Source organism: Myotis nattereri (assembly GCF_964212035.1).
Source record: "Myotis nattereri genome assembly, chromosome: 14".
NCBI lineage: Eukaryota > Metazoa > Chordata > Mammalia > Chiroptera > Vespertilionidae > Myotis > Myotis nattereri.
Window position 1 is genome coordinate 49,146,075 of NC_138089.1, and position 24,604 is coordinate 49,170,678.

The 24,604-nt window shown below is 48.2% G+C and overlaps 2 protein-coding genes across 7 annotated transcripts in view; both read left to right on the plus strand.

Annotated features, from left to right (window-relative positions):
- The window catches only part of CMTM8 (CKLF like MARVEL transmembrane domain containing 8), a 57,611-nt gene extending 44,559 nt beyond the window's left edge, over positions 1-13,052 (plus strand). The window contains exons 2-4 of the mRNA XM_081106444.1: positions 9,907-10,080; positions 10,615-10,731; positions 12,603-13,052. Coding sequence (XP_080962570.1) covers positions 9,907-10,080; positions 10,615-10,731; positions 12,603-12,686 — 375 coding nt within the window. The 3' untranslated portion in view covers positions 12,687-13,052. The remainder of the gene's footprint in view (positions 1-9,906; positions 10,081-10,614; positions 10,732-12,602) is intronic.
- An 8,146-nt stretch (positions 13,053-21,198) lies between these two features.
- CMTM7 (CKLF like MARVEL transmembrane domain containing 7) overlaps positions 21,199-24,604 on the plus strand; it is a 38,886-nt gene continuing 35,480 nt past the window's right edge. For 4 of the 6 annotated variants that reach the window (XR_013996815.1, XR_013996816.1, XR_013996817.1 and 1 more), the window contains exon 1: positions 21,212-21,396. Coding sequence is in view for 3 of the 6 variants with exons in the window: in XM_081106443.1 (XP_080962569.1) it covers positions 21,235-21,396 (162 nt within the window). In the remaining 3 variants the exon portion in view is untranslated. Of the gene's footprint in view, positions 21,397-24,604 lie in introns of all 6 variants that reach the window. The other 2 variants (XM_081106441.1, XM_081106442.1) reach the window with 1 other exon arrangement.

Here is a 24,604-nt window from a genome sequence, read left to right on the forward strand (position 1 = left end):
CAGTGTGTGGTGAGATACCCATTGATGTACTTTCTCCAGGGGCAGAGACCATGTCTATTTCCCCTCATGATTATCTACCTGTGAGGCTTTTGAATGAATGAATGAATGAATGAATGCTGCCCAGGTGTGCTATATGACACACCTGTCAGGAGAACAGCAGCCAGGCATGGTCATGCTGTTGGGTTCCTGCGTCGCAAGCACATAAGAGTAAATCTACAATAGCTGATTTCCAATGCCACTTCATTGCACGGAATTAACGCGGTAAGTGATCAAAAGCCCAGTGAAGTATTTCAGAGGTGTGCTGAGCTCACACCTGGTACAGCGCAGCTGCCCTGGGCAATGCCAGCTGGCAACAGCTGGAGCGGTGCTCCTAGGGCAGCCTCCTTCATTGTCAGGAGTCACCTATCTGTTTTCAAGACTGAAATACAGATGCAGTCGTGGGGCTCGTGCCAGTCAAGGCTAACGCCAGGTAAATCAGCCTGCCCTGTGCTACAGCAGTGTTGCACTTCCTGCCCCACCAGCAGCGCCTAGAGAAGCCCCTGGCTCGTGGTAAACGCTCGGAAGAAATTTAAACAAATGAGACCCTTCAGCACCGCCATCAGGCGGGTCCTCTCGGCAGCAGAATAGCTGTCACGCAGCTCACAGGCTGCACAGACTGGCTTTACAGGCGCCTTCACAGACAGACTTACTGTGTCTCCTGTATGATTGTTAAAAATCTAAGACATCTGTGTTTTAGTCCCTAGGATGTCCGTGGGCCTGTGCATGCAAAGGGCAGAGGAGAGCTGTCAGAATCAGCTCGCCGAGTCTCCAGAGGGGACCATTGATGATTTTCCATTAAAAATGTTTCTTGTTATGTTCAGCTGGCGTGGCTCAGTTGAGTGTCAACCTATGAACCAAGAAGTCATGGTTCGATTCCCGGTCAGGGCACATGCCCAGGTTGCAGGCTCAATCCCCAGTGGGGGGCGTGCGGGAGGCAGCTGATCGATGATTCTCTTTCATCATTGATGTTTCTATTTCTCCCTCTCCCTTCCTCTCTGAAATCAATAAATATATATATATTTTAAAAATGTTTCTTCTTAGAAAAACACAGATATTTGGTACTGTTCCGGAGTAAGCAATCTCATTTCATAGTACCAGGCAGTAATGGAAATACTCTGTTTGTGATGACCCTGGGTCGTCAAAAGGGTTAGCTGTGTCAGGAACACTGTACTTAATTGTAAAAGGGAGATATAGAAAACGCATTCAGCGGAGCTCATTACCCTATTGTTCAGGAAGGAGGTTGGAGTAGAGAGACCTTGCAGCGCACTAAACAATAGAAATCTTTAGCTTGATAAAGGGTGTTCACCACCTACTCATAACAGACATCATACGAACGTAAAACATCCGAGTGAACAACGACACAGAATAAAATAAGGGTGCTCTCTGTCACTGTGCTCTGGAAGATGGTTCTGGAGATTCTGGTTAATGCAATCACACAAGAAAAGAAACAAGAGGTATAAATATTGGAAGGCGTCCAAAGCACCGTTCATTATCACAGGTATCGTAGCCAGATAATGCTAGGGAATCAGCTGAGATCAGTAGGGTGGTCAGATACCTGTAGAACGAAAAGGCTTTTAGCAACAGCAGTTCTCACCCCCAGGCCTCCTTATGCCAGAGGTCTCCCTCCCCAGAGGCAGCTGCCTGAGACACCTCTGGCTGTACTCCCATTCGTAGTAATGAGTAATATGTGTGCTGCCGCCATCCCATTCAATTTCACGTGTTAACTAGTAACTTCCTGTGACTGGCTGTCTTCGCCTGGGCTGCCATGGCAAGATATTATGGATTGGGTGGCTTAAATAGTAGGCATTTATTCCTCATAGTTCTGGAGGCTGGAGTCCAAGATCAAGGTGCCTTCAGGGTTGGTTTCTGGTGAGGCCTTTTCCTTGGGCTGCAGATAGCTGCCTTCTTGCTGTGTGCTCACATGACTTTTCCTTGGTGCATGCTGTGTGTTTGTGGGAATAAAGGGAGGGAGGGAGGGAGGGAGGGGGACTCCAGTCTCTCTTCCTGAAACTTATTAATCAGATATTAGACCTCCTGAGCCTGTACTCTTAACTTCTTACTTTATCTCTCCTGGTTTTTTGTGGGGTTTTTCATCTTTTTGCTGTCTTTTCTAGAAGGTTTTCTCAATCTTATCATGTAACACTTCTATTGAGTTTTTAGTATCTGCCATCCTATTTTTCATTTCAAAAGCGGATTTTGTTTTTGGAAGGACTAGTTGTGTCCTCCTGGAACCTCCTTTTGGTGTTCCACTATTGTAATGTCTTTTCTCCCTGCAGACACTGATTTTTTTGCCTCCCTCTTCAAAGTTACTTTCTTCTGGTTTGTGTCTTGGTCTCAGCTTTCCGCCCTGTTGTACAGGCTTTGCCCTCAAAACAGATCGGGTGACCTTGGTTGTCTGACTTCGTTTTAAGAGGATAAAGCTGTTCTTCCCGTTGAGGAGATGGCATGCGAATCCACTTTCTAAATCTTTCTAGAGACCTGGGGGCCATTCCACTTTATCCTAATCTAATCTGTTAAAGTCCTGTCTGCTTCTGAAACTTGTCTTGGATTCACTCCCTTCCCAATAGCCACTGCCATGGAGTTGGTCTTGGATACAGTCGTCCTTGGATACCTGCAGGGGAGTGGTTACAGGACCCCTGACGATACCAGAATCCAAGGATGCTCAAGTCCCTTATAGAAAGTCGGGCAGTATTTGCATACAACCGACGCACATCCTCCTGTACACTTTAAATCATCTCTAGATGACTTCTAATGTCTAATACAATGTAAATGGTATGTAAATAATTATTATACTGGGAGAAACCAAGATGGCGGCATAGATAAACACCGGGAAATAGTCGCCCCACACAACAATTGTAAATTATCCCAAAGGACGGAGCAAACATCGTCCAAAACAACAGGAAGGCTGGCTGAGTGTAATTTCTACAACTAGAAGAAAAGAAAAGCATGCTGAGAGCCAGAGGAGCTGCGGAGGCTGAGTGCAGAGGTACGGCGGCGGCTCGCGCTCGCGGAAAGGGGGTGGCACCTGAGGACGCGGCTGTCTTTTTGAATCACAAGCTCCCGACTGCTCTGAACTCCGGTTCCGGGAAGTCTCTGGTGACCCAGGTCTCATACGGGGAGAGGTGACTCTGTCAGGCGGCAGCGGGCGAACTTGAGGGCGGATTTCCCTCAGAGGTGCTTGCAGCCGTTACCGGGACACTGAGACGCGCGACTCCGGGTGCGGAGAATCAGCCATAGCGTCTTTCTCCGCCCCTTTGACTCCCTGAGACTCCGCCCCACCCAGGCTGCGGCAGAGGCTTTTGCATGTGAATGTACCTAACTACAGCCCAGCCAAGCAGACCCGGAACTTCCAAGAGAAGGCCCAAGGCCCTGCAGCGGCTTGCATTGCTTCACAGCTGAGCCTCTTCGTGGCTCCGGCTGTGTGGCCTCAGGCAGGGGCTGAATTAGCACCTCCTTAGATCCAGGAGCCACTGTACCCAGTGGTCAGAGGGGGACCATTCTCCCACTTCAGACACAGCTGCTTCCCACAGCCAATTGGACTGGAGGTCAATTCCTCCCAGTGATCCTACAACAACTAAGGCACCAAGAGTGCACCAAGAGTGTCCACCCCGGGTAACTGGGGAGGCTGAGCCACTGGGCCCTACAGGACACCTGGCGCGCAGGCCACTCTATCAACACAGGGAAGCAGCCAAAATGCGGAGACAAAGAAACAGGTCACAATTAGCAGAAACGGAGGAGGCCAGACGACTGGATATAGAGTTCAAGGCCACGTTTATAAGGTTTTTCAAGAATTTTATGGAAACCGCCGATAAATTTAATGAATCCCTCAAGGAGTATAGTGAGACCATGGAGGACATGAAAAAGGACCAACTAGAAATTAAGCATACACGGACTGAAATAAAGAATAATTTACAGAGATCCAACAGCAGACAAGAGGATCCCAAGAATCAAGTCAAAGATTTGAAATGCAAAGAAACAAAAAATACCCAACCGAAAAAGAAAAAAGAAAAGAGATTCAAAAAATACGAAGATAGTGTAAGGAACCTCTGGGACAACTTCAAGCGTACCAACATCAGAATTATAGGGGTGCCAGAAGGAGAGAGAGAGCAAGATATTGAAAACCTTTTTGAAGAAATAATGACAGAAAACTTCCCCCACCTGGTGAAAGAAATGGACTTGCAAGTCCAGGAAGCGCAGAGAACCCCAAACAAAAGGAATCCAAAGAGGACCACACCAAGACACATCATAATTAAAATGCCAAGAGCAAAAGATAAAGAGAGAATCTTAAAAGCAGCAAGAGACAGACAGTCAGTTACCTACAAGGGAGTACCCATTCGACTGTCAGCTGATTTCTCAACAGAAACCATGCAGGCCAGAAGAGAGTGGCAAGAAATATTCAAAGTGATGAATAGCAAGAACCTGCAACCAAGATTACTTTATCCAGCAAAGCTATCATTCAGAATGGAAGGTCAGATAAAGAGCTTCACGGATAAGAAAAAGCTAAAGGAGTTCATCACCACCAAACCAGCATTATATGAAATGCTGAAAGGTATCCTTTAAGAAGAGGAAGAAGAAAAAGGAACTCTTACCATTTGCCACAGCATGGATGGAACTGGAGAGCGGATAAATACCACAAGATCTGAGAAACTAAGATGGCGGCATAGATAAACACCGGGAAATAGTCGCCTCCCACAACAATTGAAAATTAGCCCAAAGGACGGAGCAAACATCGTCCAAAACAACAGGAAGGCTGGCTGAGTGTAATTTCTACAACTAGAAGAAAAGAAAAGCACGCTGAGAGCCAGAGGAGCTGCGGAGGCTGAGTGCAGAGGTACGGCGGCGGCTCGCGCGCGCGGAAAGGGGGTGGCACCTGAGGACGCGGCTGTCTTTTTGAATCACAAGCTCCCGACTGCTCTGATCTCCGGTTCTGGGAAGTCTCTGGGGACCCAGGACTCATACGGGCAGAGGCTGCTCTCTCAGGCGGCAGCGGGCGAACTTGGGGGGCCGCTTTCCCTCAGAGGTGCTTGCAGCCATTGCTGGGACACTGAGACGCGCGACTCCGGGCGGGCGCGGAGAATCAGCCATAGCTTCTTTCTCCGGCCTTTTGACTCCCTGAGGCCCCGCCCCACCCGGGCTGCGGCAGAGGCTTTTGCATGTGAATGCCCCAGAACTTTGCAACCTGATAATTACCTAACTGCAGCCGGGCCAGCCAGACCTGGAACTTCCAAGAGAAGGCCCAAGGCCCCGCAGCGGCTTGCATTGCTTCACAGCTGAGCCTCTTAGTGGCGGCTCCGGCTGTGTGGCCTCAGGCAGGGGCTGAATTAGCACCTCCTTAGATCCAGGAGCCACTGTACCCAGTGGTCAGAGGAGGACCATTCTCCCACTTCAGACACAGCTGCTTCCCACAGCCAATTGGCCTGGAGGTCAATTACTCCCAGTGATCCTACAACAATCGAGGCACCAAGAGTGCACCAAGAGTGTCCACCCCAGGTAACTGGGGAGGCTGAGCTACTGGGCCCTACAGGACACCCGGCGCGCAGGCCACTCTATCAACACAGGGAAGCAGCCAAAATGCGGAGACAAAGAATCAGGTCACAATTGGCAGAAACGGAGGAGGCCAGACGACTGGATATAGAGTTCAAGGCCACGTTTATAAGGTTTGTCAAGAATTTTATGGAAACCGCCGATAAATTTAATGAATCCCTCAAGGAGTATGGTGAGACCATGGAGGTCATGAAAAAGGACCAATTAGAAATTATGCATACACTGACTGAAATAAAGAATACTTTACAGAGATCCAACAGCAGACAAGAGGATCCCAAGAATCAAGTCAAAGATTTGAAATGCAAAGAAACAAAAAATACCCAACCGAAAAAGAAAAAAGAAAAGAGATTCAAAAAATATGAAGATAGTGTAAGGAACCTCTGGGACAACTTCAAGCGTACCAACATCAGAATTATAGGGGTACCAGAAGGAGAGAGAGGGCAAGATATTGAAAACCTTTTTGAAGAAATAATGACAGAAAACTTCCCCCACCTGGTGAAAGAAATGGACTTACAAGTCCAGGAAGCGCAGAGAACTCCAAACAAAAGGAATCCAAAGAGGACCACACCAAGACACATCATAATTAAAATGCCAAGAGCAAAAGATAAAGAGAGAATCTTAAAAGCAGCAAGAGAAAGACAGTCAGTTACCTACAAGGGAGTACCCATCCGACTGTCAGCTGATTTCTCAACAGAAACCATGCAGGCCAGAAGAGAGTGGCAAGAAATATTCAAAGAGATGAATAGCAAGAACCTGCAACCAAGACTACTTTATCCAGCAAAGTTATCATTCAGAATGGAAGGTCAGATAAAGAGCTTCACGGATAAGAAAAAGCTAAAGGAGTTCATCACCACCAAACCAGCATTATATGAAATGCTGAAAGGTATTCTTTAAGAAGAGGAAAAAGAAAAAGGAACTCTTACCATTTGCCACAGCATGGATGGAACTGGAGAGTGGATAAATACCACAAGATCTCACTTATTTGTGGAATATAATGAACAACATAAACTGATGAACAAGGACTGATCCAGAGACGGAGAGGCATTGATTGGACTGTCGGGCCTTGGAGGGAAGGTAGGGGAGGGTGGGGGCAAGGGGGAAAGATCAACCAAAGGACTTATATGTAAGCATATAGGCCTAACCAATGGACACGGACAATGGGGGGGGTGAGGGGGTGAGTGGGGAGAGGGGGGGTAGAGGGTACACATATGTAATATCTTAATCAATAAAAAATATTTAAAAAAAAAAATACCACAAGATCTCACTCATTTGTGGAATATAATGAACAACATAAACTGATGAACAAGGACTGATCCAGAGACGGAGAGGCTTTGATTGGACTGTCGGGCCTTGGAGGGAAGGTAGGGGAGGGTGGGGGCAAGGGGGAAAGATCAACCAAAGGACTTATATGCAAGCATATAGGCCTAACCAATGGACACGGACAACGGGGAGGTGAGGGGATGAGCAGGGGGAGGGGGGGTAGAGGGTACACATATGTAATATCTTAATCAATAAAAAATATTTAAAAAAATAATAATTATTATACTGTCTTGTTTAGGGAATAATGACAAGGAAAAAAGTCTATAAGTGTTCAGTATAGATGCAACCATCATAGGTCTAACTACATGGCAGACGTCAGCAGCCACATAACCTTTGGTTGAATCCACGGCGGTGGAACCGCGGACACAGATGGCCGACTGTGTATCATCTTCTGCCCCTCCGATTATCGTGACCGTCTCTGAACGTGTCCCCTCACACCTACCCTTTCTCCTCCATGTGTCCATTTCATAAGAGTGGCCTTATGAAAACGTCGCCTGATCTTACCATCATTGTCTTGCTCAAAACCTTCCCTCCGCCTTTGATAAAATACAGAATCCTTAGGTGTCCACGTGGTCTGACCCTCCCCAACCTTCCTAGCGTTTTGCACTGATGTCCTTCCTGACTGCACTTTCTTACATGCCCTGGAAGGCAGAAGCCCTTCCCCCTCCAGACCTTTGCCTGTGCTGTGCCGTCTGCCTAGGACAGTGGTTCTCAACCTTCTGGCCCTTTAAATACAGTTCCTCATGTTGTGACCCAGCCATAAAATTATTTTCGTTGCTACTTCATAACTGTGATGTTGCTACTGTTATGAATCATAATGTAAATATCTGATATGCAGGATGGTCTTAGGCAACCCCTGTGAAAGGGTCATTCAACCGCCAAAGGGGTTGCGACCCACAGGTTGAGAACCGCTGGGCTAGGATGTTGCCTTCCCTCCAGCTTTGGGCTACTCTGCAGCATGGCCTTCCCTGAGATTCCCAGGCCTGCTACAAGGTCCTGCCTTCCTGCTGCAGTCCCTTACCAGCCTCCTTTGCCTTGATAGCATTTCTTTCATATCTGTATTTACCCAAATACTTCTCCCCACCGACTGTACCTAGTGTTTGTGCCCCGTTCTGTCACGGGGGCCTGAGAGTGGGAAGCCAGGCACATTAGGTGCTCTCAGCTGCTGAACAAATGAGTGAAAGCTCCGCCCCTCGCGTTGTGATGAAAAGCACTCCAGTATCCTGTTCCCTGTAAAACAGAAATGCAGTCGTTTGTCCCATTTGTCCCGAGTCGCTCAGCAAGCTGGCTCTCGCAGCCAGAGCCCGCCCTGGGCCCCTGAGGCTGTCTCCTGGGGATATGGTTTAGAATGATACTAACATTTCCCTTTCTTTTTCTTATTATTTTGCTGTTTTTGTTCTGTCCTTTTTTTTTTTTAATATATTTTATTGATTTTTTACAGAGAGGAAGGGAGAGAGATAGAGAGTTAGAAACATCGATCAGCTGCCTCCTGCACATCTCCCACTGGGGATGTGCCGCAACCCAGGTACATGCCCTTGACCGGAATCGAACCTGGGACCCTTCAGTCCGCAGGCCGACGCTCCATCCACTGAGCCAAACTGGTTTGGCTGTTCTGTCTTTTATTTTGGTGGTTGCTAGCTTTTTCGTGGCTTAGGAATAAAGTCCTCCTGGTCCTTGGGAGGCGCTGGGCTGTGAGAGGTGTCCCTCGCTCTGGCCTTCCTGAGTTCAGGACTAAGCACACCTGGGATTTCGGTCAGGCTCCTTCCCTCAGTGAGGTCCCCTGTGGGCAGCGGTGACGTGGATTTGGCTTTGGGTTTGGTCTTGCTCCTCAGCAGTGGTGAAGCGTTGACGACTGTCGCTGGATAGACCTGCCGCTTATGTTAAAACGCTGAGTGCCGTGCCTGGCCTCCCTTAGCCTCCCTTCCGAAGGCTCTCAGGCCGCCTGTGAGGAGGGCGGCCTGTGAGGAGGGCGGCCTGTGAGGAGGGCGGCCATAGCAGGTGCCGAATCCTCAGTGGTTCACCCCCTGAGAGACGATTGGTCCAGGAACCTGCAGTCTTGTTCCCTGGACGGGTATCAGCCTGTGAGCAAATGTTAGCCACAGATGAGTGTTGTTTTGCCCCTCATGATGTTTTTGTTAAAATATATTTTTATTGATTTCACAGAGGAAGGGAAAGGGAGAGAGAGATAGAAACATCAATGATGAGAGAGAATCATTGATTGGCTGCCTCCTGCACACCCGCTACAAGGGATCAAGCCCGCAATCCAGGCATGTGCCCTTGACCGAAATCGAACCTGTGACTCTCCAGTCTCCAGGCCAATGCTCTATTCACTGAGCCAAACCGGCTAGGGCCCCTCATGATGTTTTAAAACTCTTGTTAGTGCCAACATTTAAAAATCAAGATGATCCCCCTACCAGCGTGGCTCAGTGGTTGAGTGTCGACCTATGAACCAGGAGGTCACAATTCGATTCTCAGTCAGGGCACATGCCCAGGTTACGGTCTCCATCCCCAGTGTGGGGCATGCAGGAGGCAGCCAGTCAGTGATTCTCTCTCCTCATTGATGTTTCTATCTCTCTTTCCCTCTCCCTTCCTCTCTGAAATCAATCAAAATATATTTTGAAAAATAAAAATAAAAATCAAGGTGCACATGTAGAAACTTGAGTTTCTGTTTTTTTCCCCTGGGGGCAGGGTGGGGATTAGGGGTAGGGAGCAAAACCAGCTCACAACAATTGGCTGAGAAGAAATTGCCCCTTAAAACAAGGCATAGTTTTTCTTGGGCTCATGGTCTCTGCCCAGCCTACTATGTTCATTTGTTTTACCTTCCTGGTCTTTGTAGGCATGTAAGTTTGTAATCCCTGTTATATTTGTAAAAGTCACATATGTGTGTGTATGGGGGTGAAAGGTGTAACTGACACTCTGTAATGGTTTTTTTTTCTCTGTCTTCCTCTTTTTCTTTACTTTCTCCTTCCTCCTCCCTCTCCCACTGCCTCCATCATTTCACAGATTCTGGGACTACTGGTATGGACACTTATCGCCGGGACGGAGTACTTCCGGGTCCCTGCCTTTGGCTGGGTCATGTTTGTAGCTGTATTTTACTGGGTCCTCACCGTCTTCTTCCTCATCGTCTACATAACCATGACCTACACCAGGATCCCCCAGGTGCCCTGGACAACCGTGGTAAGGAAGCCCGGCGTGCTTCGGGTCCGTTGCCCACTAGGTAGGATGGGACGTAGTCCTCCTCTGGTCGGTTTTGCATTTTTAAGAACTTGCAGTGGCTTGAGGAACTGACTCAAATGCCCCTCCCTGCCTAGAGCGAGGGGCCTGCTTTGGGACAGTGCTCTCCCAGGGCAGGTGCTGCAGGGTGGGGCTCCTGTTGGGGCCACGGGCTGAGGCCCTTCTCGCTGGCGGCATCTTCCTAGCCAATACGTCGCCAGGGCTGAATTGAATGGAATGGGGGTCAAGAGCAAGTTGAAGGAGGCTGGGTGTGTTGGGGGGAAAAGGAGGGGTGTCTGGGTGTGCTGTGAATGAGATGGTATCAAACCCTCCCCTCCCCAAAACACGGGGGAGCTACCCTCTTGGAGCCCTCATCCCCATGTGTCCAGAGGAGCACCTGACCACAGCCAGGGTGCAGTTCCGCCCAGTTCTGAGGTTCGGAGGTGCCCACACCTCCCCACTCCAGCTCCTTAAACACTCCAGCGTCTGTCTCCCCAGGGTCTGTGCTTTAATGGCAGTGCCTTCCTCCTGTACCTCTCGGCCGCTATTGTGGATACATCGTCCGTCGCCCCGGAGAGGGACAGCCACAACTTCAATAGCTGGGCGGCCTCCTCGGTGAGTGAGCCCCTCATCCCTCTGGGAATCAGGAGGACAGAGCTGTGGGCCGGAAAAAGCCCCGCCTGCAGTAGGACACACTGGCAATTAGCTGACTGGTTTGCAAGCGTCATAAATTGGTGAGGCTGTGCTTGCGTGAAAGCCAAATGGCTGGAACCAAGTAAGTAGTTGAGGGAGAAAAAAGTACTTGAGGCATTCTAAGAATCATTCCACTGACTGCAGTTTACTAGTAAGTGGGGAGAGAGCTGCAGGAAATGAGCACGCTGTGATGCTCTGTGTTTGGTTTTAAGTAGAAATGTCTGTGGGTGCATTGAGGACGCTTAGAAAAATAAATATACACCAACAAGGAGGTTCCTTTCGGGAACTGTGATTGGGTGATGAGTGTGGCATGAGGGGCTTCTGCTTTTTAATTAGTGCGCTCTGTACAGTGTGCAGCTTTAAACCATTAAGTGTGTAATATTTTTCTAATTTAAAAACTTCATTTTGAAAGTTTGTCTAATATTGATCTTAAAATATCCCATCCGCAAAAGAAGTGTTGGTAGGGGGAGCAGGGGAAGGCCAGAGTGGTCATGTTAAAGCTGATTGATGATTCACGGGTGTTCATGATATTCTTTGCTTATATTTAAAAATTGCCATGTAAAGGTAGAAAACGCGGGGGCACACGCGATTAAACGCCGAGCTGTGGCGGCCCTCGGCTCACAGCATGAGTCCACTGAACTGGGTGGAGGTTGCTCCGTGAGAGGGGCCTGCGTTTTCCGACTCACCATTCACACCACACACCTCACGGGGGGGGGGGGGGGGGGCTCATCACTCCCTCCTGCTGCCTGACTCATTTACGGTAGCTGAACCTGTGGCAATCTGGGAGTAAGCCCTGGTCTAAAATTGCCTATACAGTAGTCCCCATTGTACATGGTTTTGCTTTCTGCCGTGTGTTATACCCTCAGTCAACCACGGTCCAAAAAAATCTTAAATAGAAAATTCCAGAAATAAACAATTCATATGTTTTAAATTGCACACCATTCTGAGTATCACGCTGAAATATTACACCGTCCCACTCTCTCCTGCCCAGGATGTGTATCATCCCTTTCTCCCCTCATATGAGCTCCCTGCCCCTTAGCAGCCTTCTTGGTTAATCAGGTTATGAGAGAGAGAGAGAAAGAGAGAGGGGGAGAGAGAGATCACATTTGCGTAACTTTTATTACAGAATGCTGTTGTAATTGTTCCTTTTTATGATCAGTTATTATTAACCTCTTACTGGGCCTAATTTATAAATTAAACTTTGTTCTAGGTATATATGTGTGGGGAAAAACATAGCCTATATACGGTTTGATGCCACCCACGGTTTCTGGCATCCCCTGGGGGTCTTGGAATGTACCCCCTGCAGAGAAGGGGGAACTACTGTACTAAATTGGAAATACGGGTGCGTTCCTCAGATCCACACCACCATATTCGCCCCTATGTGAATCATACTATAACTAAACATCTGCTTTTTCATTAGTGCCCTTCTGTACAGTGTGCAGGTTTAAACCATTAAGTGTGTATTGTTTTTCTAATTTAAAAGCTTCATGTTGAAAGTTTGTCTAATATTGACCGTAAAATATCCCGTCCGCAAAAGAAGTGTTGGTGGAGGGAGCAGGGGCAGGCCAGAGTGATCTTGTTAAAGCTGGTTGGAGCAAAACTATAAACTTTCCAGATATGCTCCCAAAAAATAAAAGAGATCCAGAAATCACTTCAGAAGGAAGGTCATTGAACCAAGAAAGCCTGGAGTCAAGGAATGCTGTGGGTACATGATTCAGTGGAGGTGACATGATAACGTTTGCTGTCTACAGTGTGCCCTAAACCCCGTTTCTATTCTGCTTTGTTTTCTCCAGTTCTTCGCCTTCCTGGTCACCATCTGCTACGCTGGAAACACATATTTCAGTTTTATAGCTTGGAGATCCAGGACCATCCAGTGATTAGCCATTTTGAGAATTATGGGGGGAGGGGGGGGGGGGAAGGAAGCCTCTCACTGTAAAAACAGCTGTAGGTATACTGTATATTTCCAGAGAATTGTATTTAACTAATGTTTTTATATACTTAGCTAAATTTTGCTCACGGTGGTTTGTTACAATGAAACTGGACCCCTATCTGCAAAGAGCGATAGGTTGTAATGACCTCTTCAGGGTCTTGTCAGATGTCTTCGTAGACATTATCATTATTATTATTATTTTCTTAGGTGATGTATACATGGATAACATGCTAATATGAAGAATGTGTCAAGTTTGTAAACCTTGAACTTTTAAAATGCCAGATTTTTTTCGATTAAATGTTTCAAAACCTTGGATAATGTTGTATTGATTTGAGGAAGGAGACCCAGGTGGGGTGCTCTCCTTCATCCTCTCAGGGCTGTCCAGGTGCGATATTGCTACGAGACACTTGTCCATGGCCACTAGGCTGGGGTGGCAGCAGAGAGCCATCTCCCCAATTCTGGGGATCATCGGTGTCCGTGATTCTCACGTGTTCATCACAGGCCCAGAGAGCATCTCAGGAGACACTGGACTTGGCGCTTGGTCAGGAGCCCGCCCTAAGGCGTGCTGCTGAGTCCAGTGAGCCATGTATGAGTGCTACTCTTTCTCCTGATACCTATTAAAATCAGTGCATACCATTAAAAGGATAAATACTCACGTGTATCTTCAGCTCCTCTTGCTGACCACAGTGACATACAGACCATATTTTGTGGGAAATAACCAGACTGGAAATTCTCATCTCCAATCTCCAGCACTCCTGCTTTATTTTTTGCTTTTTTAAAAATATACATTTTTTTTTTTTTATTGATTTCAGAGAGGAAGAGAGAGGGAGAGAGAGAGAAACATCAATGATGAGAGAGAATCATTGATTGGCTGCCTCCTGCACACCCCACAGTGGGATCAAGCCTGCAACTTGGGCATGTGCCCTTGACCGGAATCGAACCTGGACTCTTCAGTCCACAGGTTGTGACACTCTACTCACTGAGCCAAGCTGGCTATTTGTCACGTGGATATTCGGTATTATCCGCCAGCAAGGCAGATGTGCGCTTAGAGGAAGTGCTTTTCGGCGGCACGGTTCCTGCTGCTGCAGTGTATCTCGGGTGATTTTTCAACATGAGCTTCTTGTGAAAAACAAAAAACCACAGAAACGTTAGTCGAGTTGATGACAGTGGAGAGAGTTTCAGCCATGTTCTCGCTCTGGGCACAAGACGCTGTGAACTCTGCTCTTCTGCTCTCGGTTAACCGAGCTGTTGCTTTCTGTTTGTGTTATTTTTATATGGTTTCTTTTTAATTGATTTCAGAGAGGAAGGGAGAGGGAGATGGAAACATCAATGATGAGAGAGAATCATTCATCGACTGCCTCCTGCACACCCCACACGGAGGATCAAGCCCACAACCCAGGCATGTGCCCTGACCAGGAATCGAACCGGTGACCTCCTGTTTCCTGGGTCGATACTCAACCACTGAGCTATACCAGCCAGGCTGCTGTCAGTTGTTTGTTGTTTGTGTTGGTTTTCCTACTTACTTGATTCTAATTCCGTATCCAGGTTCCATTTACCCCCATAGAGGAGAGATGGAATTTCTTCTGTGTCTAATAACACCCATCCTGGGCTTTTGGAGGAAACAGTGAAAAGTGTTCTTAAGTTGTGAGTCCAAAGAGGTAGTGGGCAGGGGGCACCACACATGAGAGGTGGGAGTGGGAGGTGGTGGGGGCACAGGAGGCCACTTGGAGTGCAACATCGAGCAAGCCGTGAGGGTTGAGCTTTAGCGACGCAGACCCACAGGTGACCGGGGCTGCAATCTTTTTGGATCTGTATCCCCAGTCATCACCGGGACAGCCTCTGGTTCACTCATTCTGCAAGAAAAGCAGAAATAACTCATCTGAGTGTGTGTGCTCTACTCTGTTCATCACTCACACTCACCGAGGCATATTCATCTTCCCTGTGCTTTTGAAGTACTTAATTTAAAAAAATTTTTTATTGGGGTGACATTAGTCAACTTGAACATATAGGGTTCATGTATGGATTACTAATTTACAAACTCTGTATATAGGACCATTGCAATCAAATCTCCATAAAAGGCAGAAAAACTGTAACCTACAAAGATCTGTTTCTGGAAAACAGTCATAAAGAAAGAAGCCTGCTTCTCTCTCTCTCTCTCTCTCTCTCTCTCTCTCTCTCTCTCTCTCTCTCTCTCTCTCCCCCCCCCCCTTCTTCTCCCCACGTGTGCATGATTTCTATGATCATGCCTGCAACTTCTGGGGTAAAAAGTTCCATAAACCACTTTGAAATATCTTCCAAATGGACTACAACAGTAGGTCTTTCTTGAACCGGTAGCACCAGACACACCTGTTTCAGAAGAACAATGACTCGCCTGTGTCCAGGCAGGGTCACTTGCTGTCTTGTCCTTATTTGTGGTTTTAAAGGATCATGGCCCTTTGTGTTGTCCTGAAAGTTCACCAAAACACAACACAAAACAAAACAAACAAAAAAACCAGCATTTATTTTTAACTGAAAGGAAATTATTTCCTCTTTTGAATACTGACTTTGTTCAAAGAATAGTTTTTAAGTGTGGGTTTTTGGACAGCAAACTGGGTCTCTATAGTTCAGACCAAGCTGTCAGTTTCTAACTGGGTTCGCATTAATTTTTCTCTTAAGAAAGAAGAAGAAAAAAAAGCCAAGCCACATGCAGCACAGCCAACATAATGACAGAAATAGGTTTCTGGGGTTTTTTTAAAAAAATGTAACGGGGGTAGTAAGTATACTGGGCGCTTAAACTCTTCCCCGCCATCTGTGATTGCTGTCTGCGTGCACCAATCAGCCCTTCCAAACCAATCTGATGGAGTTGGGTGGGTTTTTAATTTGACTTACTTACCTACTCATGGCCGATCAATGAAATGCTTTAGGCAGTTCATCCCTCTCCATTGTTATTTCCAACTCATAGCCCCCAAAGATAAATATTTAGCCAATATTTGAAAACTACAAGAGAAGCCAGAGACAAAACATGTTCAACATCAGTTATTTTTGCCTACTTTTTAATTGCTTCCTTCCTAGGGAAATCCCTTCAGGGTATCAGCACACTAAAGATTTTTAAATACAGCCCTGGCCGGTTTGGCTCAGTGGATAGAGCGTCGGCCTGCAAACTGAAAGGTCCCAGGTTTGATTCCGGTCAAGGGCACATGCCCGGGTTGTGGGCTCAATCCCCAGTGGGGGACTTGCAGGAGGCAGCCGATCCATGATTCTCTCTCATCATGGATGTTTCTATCCTTCCTCTCTGAAATCAATAAAAATATATATTTTTAAAAAATAAATACATAAAGTGTCAGCGAAGAACACAGACAATTAAAAACACCAACTAAAGATGCAGCCCTGGGTAGGAAAAAATTCATTCAGAGTTTATATTTCTGTCCCCTAGACAATTATTATTTTAGTTGAAAGATGATTTTTCACAGAAAAAAAAAAATAACCCAGGCATGTAATTGGGGGAAAGTGCTTGGCAACACAGAGGTGATGACTTTTCAGACACTTAGGCAATAGTGAGTGGCAAGAAGGTTGTTTACCGGGGAGACATTTCATTTAGAAGGTATGTTTTGAGTAAACATCCATGTCACAAGCAGATTTTTAAAATAGAACACTCAGAATAACAACACCCAGAACGGAGCAGGCTTTCTCACTGTCTCCCCCACATCTCTTCTCCCTCCTCTTGTTATCTAACTACCCTCTTTTTATTCGGGATCCACACCACCCACTTAAGCCCCAGCTACTTAGGGGAGCTAATGCCACTGTGACTCCTGGAATGGAGCGTGCGGCTCTGCCTACGTAATCCCATGCCCTGGCCATACTGATTGGTTCAGGGATGGGATGTGACCCAAGACTTGCTCTGGAGTTCTGGAAAAAGAAGTTCTGTAGGACCTACAGTTATATAGGCAGGAAGTTGTTGGCAAAAACTATGTTGTGACCACAAGGGGGAGCCAGTCACAGGATGAAGGTGAAAAGAGATGAAACTTCATCATGATTACTTATGTTACTGAGCCACTGAATTAATTCAGACCTGAATGCAGGCACACTCTGGACTTTGCAATTACATGAGCAAGTAATTGTATGCACTTTGGTAAAACGAATTTCTGTTACTTGCAACAGTATGTATCCTAACCAATACCCAGGGCATTCTGGCAAATGGCTTTCAAGCAAAGGCCTAAGATCTTGGTTCTGGTTTTCTTTCCAATAGTAAGCCACCATAGGGCCTTAGGCAGATGGCAGTGATGGCAGGACAAATCAACTGTAGCAACAGGCTCATTGTCAGTAGAAGGGTAGGAAAGGGAAAGTTTGAGAGGCCACTTGAGAAGGTGACTCAAGCCCTCCTGAGGCTCTTGTTTAAGGGTGGTGATAGCCTGGGAAGACCCTAGAAAGAGAAGCAGCCAGAAGGATGAGTTCTCAAAGGAGTTTTCTTGACCTGAGTGTGAAGAAGGAACAGGAAACAATCTGGCCTCCAACGATTAGGACTTAACGAGAACTCCACCTTGTGTCTCAAAGACCAGTTGTCCCTCTTGAAAAGTGGCTTCCCTCTCTGGAAGTGAGTTGGCCAAAGACATTGGCCCTATCAGAGTGAGGATCAAACCTAAACTACAAACAGAATAAAAGGACTTAGAAATAGCCGAAACCGGTTTGGCTCAGTGGATAGAGCGTTGGCCTGCGGACTGAAAGGTCCCGGGTTCGATTCCGGTCAAGGGCATGTACCTGGGTTGTGGGCACTTCCCCAGTGGGGGATGTGCAGGAGGCAGCTGATCGATGTTTCTCTCTCATCGATGTTTCTAACTCTCTATCTCTCTCCCTTCCTCTCTGTAAAAAACCAATAAAATATATTAAAAAAAAAAAAGGACTTAGAAATAAATCAAAGGTGGTGCTTTTTTTTTTCCAAATTAAAACTATAATGAGATGCTATGTCACACCCACTAAAATGGCTAACATGGAAAAGACTGCAATACCCAAGAGCTGGCCGGGTGTGGGCCATCTGGCATTCCCCTACACTGCTGGTGGGACTGTGCTTGCTGTCTGATCTAGAGGTCTGATCGGTGGAGCCTTTGTACATGGCCCTTGTACTGCCAGGCGTCTTGCTCAAGCGTTTAAGTGATCATGATGAAGTGATTAACACCAAGTGGCCATCGCCAGTGATTATTTCCCATCAAGGCTGGTGGCACCTTGGCCAACAGCAGTCAGAGAAACCCAGCAAAGTCAACTCCAGGGGGCTCAGGAAATGACAGTTGTTCTTAGACTCCAGCATGCGTCTGAATCACGGGGGAGGTGAGGGGATAGCTTATCAAAACACTCTGCGGAGCCTAACGCCCAGAGTTTCTGATTCAGCGGGTCTGGGTGGGACCCAAGGATTTGCATTAACCACAAGTTCCCAGGTGCTTCTGGTCCGGGGAGCATACATTGAAAATCAGTGATTTAGAAGATTTACTGGAGAATCGGATGAAGACCACTGGGCGGAGGAGAAATGATCCAGGGCTTGTTTTTTCCACTTCCCTGAAGCCTTCCCTGCAACAAAGACTCCCTGTCATCTCCGTTGTGGGGTTTTGACGCTTGGGACAAGTATGCGATGAAAATGTAAATCTACATGAAAAATGATCCACAATGCCAACGTCATGCCTGGGGGCACAGGGCTGGGAATGTTACAGAATGCCTGCATGTCTATTCCATGGTCCCAGCAGCCCCTAGGTGCAATTATCATTGTTTTATAGAGAAAGAAATGATTGTACCAGGCACTGTGACTGCTGTCTAAAGAGAAGACAGATATCTAAGACCATTTTTTTTTTTTGTCATGAAAATTAACCATGTCTCAAACTCTGTCAATGACCGGTTTTCAAACTGGAGCATTCACCAGAATCCTTTGGGAGACTTGTCGAGACAGAGGTTGCATGAGTAGCTCCACATTCTAGAACTATCAAGACGGCCACGCTGACGACAGTCTTCTGATGACAGCATAGCTCTGGCATCTAATGATCTCATAAGGGAGATTTTTTTTTTTAATGTTATCTCCAAATAAAGTTACAAGTTTGGCCACAGGGACACTCTGCTCAAAAAGAACACTGATAACATATCTTGTGTGGTTATTAAGAAATAACCCAGAAGGAGTGCAACATAATATGCTCCTTGGATAACTGACAGCATCCAGTGGAGGTAAACATATGCTCAACTTGTGACCCAGGCAAATTTACTCATCGGTATTTACCCCCAAAGAAAGGAGAGTGTATGTCCACCAAAAAATCTTACCAGAGGTTCATCACAACTTTATTGGGTACAACAGGATGAATCTCAGATGCACTGTGTTGAGTGAAAGAAGCCAGGCACAAATGAGATTATTATGTATTACTTCAAGTATATTGCCCGACTGGCATGACTCAGTGGTTGAGCATCAACTGAGGAACCAGAAGGTCATGGTTCTATACCTGGTCAGGGCACATGCCCGGGGTTGCAGGTTTGATACTCAGTGTGGGGCATGCAGGAGGCAGCTAATCAGTGTTTCTCATCATGGATGTTTCTATTTCTCTCTCCCTCTCCCTTCATCTCTGAAATCAATTATATATAATTGATTCATGCACATTAAAAGGGAATTAGAGGAAATATTTTAATATTGCTATTTGCCCTTTCTCTATAATAGAAGTGTCAGAGATGAGAGAAAATTAGTAAAATGTATATGAAAATCTTCCTCCTGTCAGAGTCTGAGGCACACCGCAGGACCCAGAGTCAAGTCCCCGCCCACCCACGTGCACCTCGAAATCATGTGAGACCCAGACCTGGCCAGCCTCATCCCCATCAAGCCCCGCCGGGTCGGGGAGCACAGCCTCAGGTTCCCCATCCAGGGCAGGGGGCACGGCCTGAGGTCCCCATCAAGCCCCACTGGGGGTGAGGGGTGGGGGCGGCACAGCCTCAGGTCCCCAGCCCCGGCCTGCCACCTTGCAGCCTCAGGTCCCTGCTAATCACTCCTTACAGCTCGTTACAGGAACCCCACCTCTGCTGTGGGTGCAGCCATCTTGTGGTGGTGTGATGGAGTGAGGGTCAATTTGCATATTACCTCTTTATTATGTAGGATTGTGGACCCTGAGAAAGGGTTCTTGGGAGTTAACTGGACTCAAATTTAAGAAACAAAAACACAGAGCTTACCAACTACACAGGGGCCTCTCATGCAGACTACCTCAGGGAGAAGGCTACTCTTAGCTGTCTGTCTCCTGCACTGAACTGCCTTCCTACACCAGCACTGTGTGCTCACCACCTGTGCCAGCCCTTATAAAGAAGTTCCTGGCACCCCGGCCGGTGTGGCTCAATTGGTTGAGCATCCTTCAGTGCACCAGGAGGTTGCTGGTTTGATTCCTGATCAGAGCATATGCCCAGGTCACTTGGCATGCAGGAGGCAGCTTCTCTATGTGTTCCTCTCCCTTCCTCTCTCTCTCTCTCTAAAAATCAATAAATTTTTTTTTTAAAGAAAAAAAAAGAGTTCCTGGATTTGTTTTTCAACCAGTACGTCTGAGGTTTTCCTCATCAGCATCTTCACCAACCAATCAGGCTCCATTCTGACCAGTCAGGACAGTGAGTACATTTTGGACCAAACTGTGAGGCTGTGAAGTCCTCATTTGCATGAGCATGGACCAGTTGGGGACCTGGGTCCAGGACTTCTGTCCATATAAGTCATCTCCCTTCTGGCTCTGAAAGGGCACTTTCCCTTTCCACTAAAGATGGTGTTTACTTGGCTGGAGCTGAACTGAAGATGAAACACCTGGGGGTTGGGGGGACAGACCAGAGCACCCCTCAGGGCATCCAAACAGCCATGTGTTGACAACCTTGCTGTTCACAGCTTTGCTGCTTCGTTCCACAGCCATTCTGTTCTCACAGTCCAGCATCCATTAAAGTTTCCTTTTTCACTGCACCCCAAATTGGGGATTGCTGTTGGCATTGAATTGGCAAAACTATAGTGCAGAAAAGCAGGCTATCTTGGTTACCTGAGGCTTAGCCGAAAAGGGGGTGCAGTGAAGGAAGGCAGACTGAGAAGGAGCACCAGGGTACTTTTTGGGGTATTGGCATGTTCTATTTGTTGATCTGGGTGGTAGTTACACCGGGGTAGACACACAGAAAAGTTAACGGAGCTGCACACGAAAGGTTTGGCAAGTTATACTTAAATAGAGTAGGTACTCTCAGCACCCACATCTGCATCCACACACCATCGCAGGAAGCTCAGGCCCAGCTGTGGCCCGGCCTTGCCCACTTAGGAAAGACTTACAAGGCCTTTCGGGAAAGCGCCGGCCAGCCCCTCCCCGGCTTAGTCGGCCACAGCTGGACGAGCGCTTCCCGTGCGGGCGGGGAACGCGTGCGCCCCGCCCTCCCACCGCCCGGGACCGCACACCCGGGAAAGGCCCCGCCCCGGCCCCGCCCCGGCCCCGCCCCGCCTTATCTGGCCCCTCGGCGGCGGCCGGGGGAGGCGGCCGGCGGGCAGGGGCCGCGCGATGTCGCACGGAGCCGGGCTGGTCCGCACCACGTGCAGCAGCGGCAGCGCGCTGGGACCCAGGGCCGGCGCGGGGCCGCAAGGCACCACGAGCGCCTCGGAGGGGCTGGTGGACCCGGTCTACCCCCGCACCCACGGGGCCCTGCTGAAGGTGGCGCAGATGGTAAGAGGCGGGGCCGCGGGGCCGGGGTCACCGGAGTGGCCCCGGGAGGGATCCGGGTCCCGGGAGGGGGCGCGACGGTGGCCGGAGCCTGGAGCCGGGCGGGACACCCCGGAGCGTCGCGCCGCGGGCCAGGGCGCCACGGTCAGGTGGGAGGGAGCCTTCCTCCCGGAAAGTTGGCCGTGCAGCCCCCGCCCTGGAACTCAGCGCCACCCCAGGCCCTTGCTTCCTTGGACCTATCTCCAGGTCCCAAGTTCTTCCAGCCGCCCCTGTGCGCGGCCTCCCCCGCCTCCCGATGGAAACTGCGGGCAGAAGTTCCTTTGCGTCTTCCTCTCCTCCGGCCGCCGCTTCGAACCCGAGCCGCGGGGGCGGAAGAGTCGCCCAGGCCGCGGCGCTGAGGCTGCGAAACCCGACCTCCACCGCCGCGGCCTCCGCCTTCCTTCCACCCAGCGCGCCGGGCTCCCTCCCCACGCTGTGCGCACTCCGCCCCTGGCAGGGTGGGGAAAGGACTGGGACCCTGGTCCCCTGCCCACGCACGTTCAGAGGGAGGGCCCAGATCTCAGGGGGCCGTGGAAGGCACATGATCAACAAGGAAGGCCTTTTTTGAGGAGTCCGGACTTATTTGGGGGGAGCGGCGTCCCTGATTGGGGGCCACCTGTGGAGCCTCGCCGGACGAAGGTCGCTTGGGAGTGTGGCCAGCGCAGGGGCCTTGCACCGGGGCAGATGGCCTGTACTCTTGTTCCCCATTCTTTTCTCCCTTCCATGTTTTTCTTCTTTAAAAAAGTTTCATCTTAAACCCCTTTCCCGTTCGCGGTGGTTTGAAACTGGGTTGGGCTGTGTGTGACTCCGGTCATTGAAAGGTTTGCAGCAAGAACGGTGAAGGGGGGGCGGGCGTTTTGCAGAGGGGAGTGGGGAAAGACGCTGGGCCTGCTAAGGTGGGCGAGCCCAGGGAGCTGGACACGGGGTGAGAGCTGCCCTGCATTCATAGCACTTACTCTGGGATGTGTAGAGGGGGCTGTCATTTCCTGCTTGGGCCCTCTCTGAAGGGAAGGGGACTGAGTTCCGTTTTCTCTAAGAAGAAATGGACCAAAAATTAGGAAGTAGAGGCATGTTAGCCACTACTAACAAAAACCAAACCAAACAAAAAACTTGTACTAAGTAGTGTTGATTTTGAGCATGGCTTTTTGTTCAGATTAAGAGAGATCTGATCAGCCAAATAAAGGGGACCAGTTTACCTCCCATCCTTAAAAAATATAGGGGGAGAGAGGGGGAGACAGGCTCTACCTGAGTCCTGGAAGCATGAGTCAAATGATGGTGGAAAAAGGTTGGGATCAGAGGCCTCCATGGTCTCTTGGCCTATGAGTTTGATGAACAAAGGTAATGGGGAGGAGAGGCTCTGGTTGGTATGAGCCTGGTGGACAAAAACTGGAGAAGAGAAACCTCCATTTCATTGTAAGCTCCTCAGTAGCTCTCGCCTGTGGCCCTTGTGCCAGGTTGCAGGCGACATTGACGGGGCCTGTTCCAAAGAGGAGAACAAAGACTTGGAGAATTGCTTCTCTGTGTGCCCCTCACGAAACCATGCCCAGGGGATTGTCATGCCTCTTCCTTCCCTGGGGAACTCCCTGTGGCTGCAGGTTGATTTGAGCATCTAGATCCCCTGGGAGTGAATTGGCCCTTGCAGGATGGTCATATTACAACAGAGAGACTATTTAGGACTGTCTACTTGGGCCTCTTGTCTAACTCCTCCCCATTCTCCTCCTATCTTTCTGGGGTACCTGCTTAGGTGTTGGATGTTCTCTTGTCTTCTTGGTTGGAAAATGCATAACCACAGTTTAACATTGGGGGAGAGCAGAAGCAGCTAAAATGCTGCCACCCTTTGGGCATGCTATGGGTCTCTCATTTTGACCATTGATATCTCACTTGTATCCTGAAGAGGCTGAACCTTCTCTCCTAAACTTCCTCTAAAGGGTCTTCATCGTGGTCTGTCAACGTATTACCTTAAGAAATCATTGACACCAGGCTGGCATGGCTCCAGTGGTTGAGCGTTGACCTAAGAACCAGGAAGTCACAGTTCCATTCCTGGTCAGGGCACATGCCTGGGTTGCGGGCTTGGTCTCCAGTGTGGGATGTGCAGGAGCAGCCAATCAGTGATTCTCAACATTGATGTTTCTATCTCTTTCTTCTTCTCCCTTCCTCTATGATATATATATATATATTTTAAATCATTGAAAAGGCTCTTTGGAGAACAGCTTCCTTTCTTTGTGTTGGGCCTCTCCTGGGTCACCACTACCAGAAAATGAGAAGGTGAGAAAAAATAGGTAATGAGTTTCTGTGTGAATGTTAGTACTTGACATGTCATTTCAGTGAATCCTCATAATCCTGTGCCCATGATGGACTAGTGCTTTGTGGTCTCCTCTTTAGACTAGAGATGCAGTCACAGTTGTTGGCTCAACTGCTTTGTTGTTGTCGTTGTATTTAGCTATATTTTTTGAGCCTACTGTTCTCAATAAAGTACTAGGAATTACATACTTATACCGTGTGTGTTATTGGATATTTTTGAGAATCCACTAAAGTGACATGTTTGACAAATGAGGAAACTGGCCGAAAGTTTGAGGTACTGAAGTCACACAGCTGTTGGCAGCAGAGGGGGCGACAATCCAAGCTTGACTGATTCGTATCCCCAGAAGACTGCAGAGTTATTGCTTATTAACGTATCTAGGGAAATCAGAACCACAGTGAGATGCCACTCACTTCACACTGAATAGGGTGGTGACAGTAAAAAAGACATAATACCAAGCAGCAGGAATGTGGAGAATGGGAAGAAGTCAGAATCCTACACTGCCAATAGCCACTGTGGCAAACCGTCTTGGCAATTAGGTCCTCCGACTTTGAGTCAGAAAGTTGCCATATGATCCAATAATTTCACTCCTAGGTATAATCTACTTAGGAGAAATGAAAGCATGTCCACACAAAAATTATACAGAAAGGTTCATTACAGCATCCTATATAATAAAAGGCTAATATGCAAATTGTCCCCTCGGGAGTTTGACTAACTGGGAGTTCAACCCCTCGCTATGATACGTGCTGATCACCAGGGAGCTGCGCAGAATGAAGGAAGGCCCTGGCCAGCAACCGGCGGCTGCGGGAAGGAAGGCCCCGATCGGCCCTGATTGCTGGCCAGGCCTAGGGACCCTACCTGTGCACGATTTTA